General features: G+C 41.7%; 1 protein-coding gene across 1 annotated transcript; it reads left to right on the top strand.

Annotated features, from left to right (window-relative positions):
* Positions 1–1,246: 1,246 nt before the first annotated feature.
* Positions 1,247–5,867, top strand: LOC145948038 (uncharacterized; the record flags this gene model as incomplete). Its single annotated transcript, XM_083057804.1, has 6 exons — positions 1,247–1,256; positions 2,111–2,258; positions 2,352–2,421; positions 2,831–2,876; positions 2,994–3,199; positions 3,372–5,867. Coding segments are annotated over exons 1-6 (2,976 nt in total), but the record flags the coding sequence as incomplete, so codon positions are not given.
* Between the last annotated feature and the right edge of the window lie 1,010 nt (positions 5,868–6,877).

Here is a 6,877-nt window from a genome sequence, read left to right on the forward strand (position 1 = left end):
TGACATATTTTTGATTTTTCAGATATTCGTCGCTTATTTCCTTTATAACGATTCGTGAATGCTCCGTTTGGAATACGGTAGCATTACAAATGGAATGCGGAGTGCGAATGAAGAGGAGTATCTGCGTTTTACTATGCATCGTCGCATAAGCAGTAGGATGTCCTTTGGATTGCATTTTCTTGGCAGTGCCTCTATAAACTACAGAGTGTGATAATTTCTCACATCCGTTGAAAAATACTGGGGACCAAAAATTTTGATATCCCTCTTCATCTGTACATTCGAGGTGAGTATATATACATGTAGTGCCTATGGGCAGTAGTATTTTGTTAGTTAATAAATCTACTTTTACAGAGTAATACTTAAAAATTATATAAATATTTATATTTTGTTTTGTTTTCAGGTACTCCGACGGAATATCATTTTTATTATTATCATTTAAAGGAATTAAACGGCTATTCACGTCGTTTATGGAGAGGCCATGAAAGGTGAAATTTCCGAAGTGAAATCTTCTATGTGCGTGTATATATGCGCATGAAGATACGTTAATAGGTGCGTAATGTCGCTCGTTTCTTAACATGTTTTCAAAATTGATATCTTTATGATCTGAATTTTCATAATCTGAATTATCTATAATGTATTCTATTTCGATCCCGCAGGTCAATACATCTACAGTAGCGACTCTGGGATGATAAAGCAATTCAACATATACATCGCGGGATAGGTCTCCTTCGTTTAAGTGACATGTGTCGTCTTCGAGCAACGACACGATGGTGCCATTATCATACGGCGCTTCGCAGTCATATCCTATGAGAGCGTCGCAGAAACGAGTCAAGAGGACGAAATATATTGAGATAATCATCTGCAACAAATAAGATATCATCCTGGTTCGTTATAGTACGCTTTTCTTATTCTATTCGTGTGTACAATTTTTATAGTATTTCCTAATTGAATTTTTACATTTCTATTCTTAGAAGTTGTTATTATTTATCAACGGTTTCGGCGAATCTAACAATTTTCTTTTGTTTCGGGTGGTTTAGCAGGCGGTCGTTCCCGTGGAATCATAAGTATTTCTTTTGATGTCTCGGAGTCTTCGTCTGAATCTTCGTGGCGTAACGCGGGAGGGTTGTTCGTCGAAAATTTCGGTGACGGTTCGAGAGCTTCTTCGTAGGTTTCTTCGTTGGAATCGTCGTTGAAATCTTCAAGTGTTCCAGGTTCAAAAAATTTCGGGATTGTTTTACGACAGGACATGTTGAAAAGTGAGTAATGTTAAATATTGGATTTCGCAATAAGGCATCTGCATTTTTGTTAGAGCTGCCTGTTTCGTGTGTCACTGTATAATCGTACCCTTTTAAATTATTATTTGATAATTTGAATACATCGCGGTTCTGCTTCACTAGGATGGCAAAATTTTCTTTCTCTATACCATTAAGATGATCGAGTCATGATAATTGTAAAATCTCGTCTATTCTTTTGATATTAATATTTTCACCGGGGTCTAAGTCGTATTTTGTAATCTCAATTTTTTTGTCATGAAGATTATCGTAATACTCATTAACCTTTATTCGATTTGCATGTTCGTCGTCGTATGTGTCGTCGTTTCGTAATATGTCGCTGAAATTATTAATAATATCATTATTATCATTGTTATTATTGTTCCGCAAAATTTCGTTATAGTTGCACGCATTATTGTATCTGAAAGAAATTTTATTATTTCGAAAATTTTTATTTTTTTCTATATCGTCATCCTTTTTGCTGGTACTAATAGAAATTGTTTTATTCTCGACAATTATCTTTGTCTGCAAATTCTCATTTGTTTCCATTATTTGATTTCTTTGTTTATATGTTTCAGCTACACATGAAGAATAATTCGCGATTGCGAGAGGGGGAGAGGGGGAAGAATAATTTGTGAGAGGAGTGCCTGGCTTCATCAGGTCATCACCTTGTAAGAGAGGTTGCAACAGAGCGAATACGTCGGAGTCGTCTGCTGAAGAAATGTGAGATCCATCTTTTGTGGATATAGGGAGATCACTTTTTCGTGAGTAAGTATTAGTAGTAGAGGGAATTTCATGTGTAGAGACATTTATTAATTGAGAAATCGTTTTCGTTTCAGGAAAGGATTCAAGGAGAGGGGAGGTATTTTTGGGATGTCGATCTGGGTCGACGATACACCTTGATGCGCCAGAAGGAAGACAGTGCTCCTGCCCGTGGGGATGTCGATTTAAATCAGCGGCTCGCGTTTGCGCGCCAAAAGGAGTAAGGTGAGAAATGCATTCATTTATTAATTTGCGTTTGTTTTTTACTGCGTGATTGATTGGCATTATTTTTATAGTTATCTTTATAATTGTTTTTAGGTTGATTGGACACGATTTGCGTATCAGTAGCGGATTCAGCGTTTGGGGGCAGTCTCTGCTGCAGGTTGAGGTAAATTTTCTGAAATTTTATTATTATTATTATTATTATTACTAGGCGGTTTTTTTTTTAATTTCCGCAATTTCTAAAATTTTAATTGTAGGAATGGGAAATTCAATTGGGTCGTCTAAAGTATTTATAAACCTAATATATGCTTTATCATTTATGCAGGTTACAACCGATTCTCCGGCGTAGACTCCATCGTGATCCATTTTCATGCGAGGAATGTAACCTGTTTTGATCTCAGAATTCGAGATGCGAATTGTGATTCCTAAATTTGTACGTGAAGGTATGATTACTGATTCTTTTATTTTAAATTGAAAAGAACAATTATGCTATGTAATTGATTCATTTCCGTAATTTATACATGCATTATGTTCTGTAAAAAATGTTGATCCTAGAATTCCTTGTGTTATTATAGGAAATTCGTCGGGTACAACGTGGAACGTCACCGGTGCGTAAGAGATGTGAGCTACTATGGAGCCTAAAGTATTGACAATGTTTTCAGTGATACCGGTGAGTTGAATTATATCTTTATTATTGATAAATTTCGGAGTTAATACATCCCTTTTTTATAATATTAGGTTGTGCTCCTGTATCGAGCATAAAAGCTATGGGTCCCCTGAAGGATGGAGATTCGAGTTCGACAGCTGGTACTGTTCCGTCGTCTCCCCTAAGGATGTGGAGGGACCTGGGTCGCTCTCCATATGATTTATTGACAGGGCTTTGCCATGGCCTCGAGTCACCTCGTTGTTCGAGACCCCTGAGCGGTTTCCCGTATTTTGCGAAGGTACGTTATTTGCATAATTATTATTGTTCAATCATTATTATTATTGTAATTATTATTATTATTTTGATTATTACTATAATTATTAGGATTATGAGTATAATTATTATTTCGATTATAATTGTTATTTCTAGAATAATTGCTGTTATGATTGTTATTATTATTATTTGTTTAGGAACACGCTTGCCTTCCCAATTCGCACCTAACGAGCGAGCGAGCCCGAATGAATGAATTCCGCGATGAAACCCTCGGACATATGGAAAGACTTTCGAGTTCGCAAACCCCGGATCCAAAGAAACTATATTATATCCCTCATCACGCGGTATTTCGTGACACCAGTACGACATCACAGATCCGTGTTGTTTTTAACGCCTCGAATTGCACTTCAAACGGCACCTCGTTAAATGATTACCTGTTATGCGGGCCAAAACTACAAAATGATCTCGCGGCCGTCATATTGAAATGGCGTCAGTTTCGATACGTCTTTTCCGCAGATATCGCGAAGATGTATCGGCAAATATTAATTGATCCGCGTGACTGCGATTATCAACGAATTTTATGGAGAGCCTCCTTCGACGTTCCGGTCGAGGAGTACCGACTCCTTACGGTCACCTACGGCACCACATCCGCACCATTTTTAGCACTGCGCGTGTTACATCAACTTGCGATCGATGAAGGTTCGAACTTCCCGTTAGCGCTCCCCGTCTTACAACATCAAATTTACGTGGACGATTGCTTATTCGGTGCCGATGATCGAGTTTTAGCTTGCCAAACGCGTGAAAAACTCATATCGCTTCTCGCAAAAGGAGGTTTCCATTTACGGAAATGGGCCAGTAATTGCTCCACTTTATTAGAAGGCATTTATCCATCGAATCACGGATTGGCCTGTGGTAAGGATTTACAGATTGATGAGTCTTTGAAAGTTTTAGGAATTTCATGGCATCCCGATCGCGACTCATTTCAGTTCCGTATTGCGATGACAAGCACCCCCGGGAATACGAAGCGTCAAATCCTGTCAACTATCGCGAAGTTTTTCGATCCTCTCGGATGGATGACACCCATTATAATCACAGCCAAAATTTTGCTACAACATCTGTGGTCGCTTAGATGCGATTGGGACGACATCGTCCCTATTAAAGTTTTTGAGAAATGGTTTGAATTTTATTCGCAGCTACCTAAAATCGAAAAAGTTATAATTCCTCGATGGACAGAATACGGCCTTGACGTAATTCACCTTGAATTCCACGGATTCTCGGACGCTTCCACGAAAGCGGCGGCCGTGTACATGCGCGTTGTCTCCGTTGACGGCCGACCCAGCATTTCATTGCTCGTCGCGAAATCAAAGGTAGCTCCAATTAAAACCGTGAGCGTGCCGCGTCTTGAGCTCTGTGCCGCCTTGCTTTTAGCCCGATTACTATATTTCGTGCGCTCAGCCTTACAATGCCCCGCGGCAAAGTGTTATTGTTGGACCGATTCTATGATTGTTCTAGCCTGGTTACGTCAATCGCCCTCTCGGTGGAAGACTTTTGTCGCAAATAGAGTCGCTCAAATACAAGAATTAGTAGGTAACGCAACGTGGAAACACGTTCCGACGACAGATAACCCAATCGATTGCGCCTCACGAGGCATCAACCCTAAGGAGATTTTAACGCATCACCTCTGGTGGTCCGGACCCGCGTGGTTAAAGCATGACTCAACGTCGTGGCCAAACCTCTCTCTGCAACTAAACAAGGATATCTCGCTCGAGGAACGAATTATTGTTCAAGCTACCTCTGTAAACGTCTCCGAACCCTGGAACCTTCAATCTCGATTTTCATCCTGGGTGAAATTACTTCGCGTAACTGCCTTTGTTATGCGATTTACTTCCCGTCTACAAAGTAAGAAATTGAATCCTACTCTTAGTTCGAATGAAAGAGAACTCAATTCGCCGCTAATTTTGCAACCCAACGAAATCCACTCCGCCAAGGTTTTTTGGCTCAAAACACTACAAGCCAACCTTTTTCAGCAGGATCTCATGAATCTTCAAAGATCCCGTCCCGTCTCAAAATCAAGCTCGCTAACTCCGCTCAGTCCATACCTCGACAATGACGGCCTTATTCGTGTGCGAGGACGACTGGAAAACGCTGATTTGCCGGAAGCGGCAAAACACCCAGTCGTCTTGCGCTCACATCCGTTAGTCACATCCTTAATATCCGACATTCATATCCAAGGTCATCACGCCGGTCTTCAATTAACGCTCGCACGCATGCGACAAGAATTCTGGCTATTACGCGCGCGAGCCACCGTCCGATCAGTTTTGTACCGTTGCGTTAAATGTACGCGGGCCAGAGCGAGTGTTCCGTCGCAGCTCATGGGTGAACTTCCAAAATGTCGCGTGAATCAGGTAGCGAGAGCATTTGTGCATACCGGAATCGATTACGCGGGTCCGATCACGGTTCGCGTTGCGTCCGGACGCGGTCACAAATCCCATAAAGCATATATCGCTCTCTTTATCTCTATGACCGTACGGGCCCTTCATCTCGAACTTGTATCCGATTACTCTACAAACGCATTCATAGCTGCCTACAATCGATTTGTCGCTCGTCGAGGATTGCCCACCGCAATGTATTCCGACAACGGTACGACATTCCAAGGCGCCGACCGCGAATTAACATCTTCATATCAGGCTGCGGTGCGTAATCCCGATTTTATCAATCATGTAGCGAGCGAAGGTGTCTCATGGCACTTTATACCTCCCGCCGCTCCCCACTTCGCGGGACTGTGGGAAGCCGCCGTTCGAAGTGTTAAATATCATTTGAAAAGATGTATAGGAATTTATACTCTTACGTTCGAGGAGTTAACCACCTTATTATGTCGCGTCGAAGCGTGTCTTAACTCCCGACCGCTGCCGTCTCCGAAAATTTAGACGATTACAGGGCTTTGACCCCCGGGCATTTCTTAATCGGGACCGCACTAATCGCTCCCCCCGAACCGAGCGTCCTCGAAATTCCGGAACAACGTTTATCTCGCTGGCAATTAATACAGCGATTATGCGAAGGATTTTGGCGGTCGTGGAAACATGACTATTTGCAAACTTTACATCAACGCCCGAAATGGCGAGTTATCCAAAAATTGATTAAGATCGGACAAATAGTACTGTTGCGAAATTCCAACGCCCCCCCGAGTCACTGGACGCTCGGCCGCATCATTGCATGTCATCCGGGCATTGATAATCTAATCCGCGTTGTAACGGTCAAGACAGCGACTTCCGAATTTAAGCGTCCGATAGCGCAGCTTTGTTTCCTTCCGGTTAATATCAATACCGAAACCGAAAAGGAATCGACCACGGCGGGCGGTACTTCAAATTAAAATTCAAACTTCAAAAAAAAACCCGAATCGAAAGCCACGAAAGGTTGAGTTCGTATCTATTGCGATTCATTGTAACGACTTCTGCCTATCTGTATGTACATCGAATCATGAACGATATATTATTATTGTACAGTCTATAGTCTACGTTATCACCATTAATTTCGAATGAAAACATTCGAGGCGGGCGGTATGTTTAGGAACACGCTTGCCTTCCCAATTCGCACCTAACGAGCGAGAGAGAGAGAGAGAGAGAGAGAGAGAGAGAGAGAGAGAGAGAGAGAGAGAGAGAGAGAGAGGGAGAGAGAGAAGTACTCTGCGTTGATACCACTGCTT

The sequence above is a fragment of the Prenolepis imparis genome, unplaced genomic scaffold (assembly GCF_030444845.1).
Source record: "Prenolepis imparis isolate NDT839.2.m4 unplaced genomic scaffold, iyPreImpa1.0 SCAF_216, whole genome shotgun sequence".
Classification (NCBI taxonomy): Eukaryota; Metazoa; Arthropoda; class Insecta; order Hymenoptera; family Formicidae; genus Prenolepis; species Prenolepis imparis.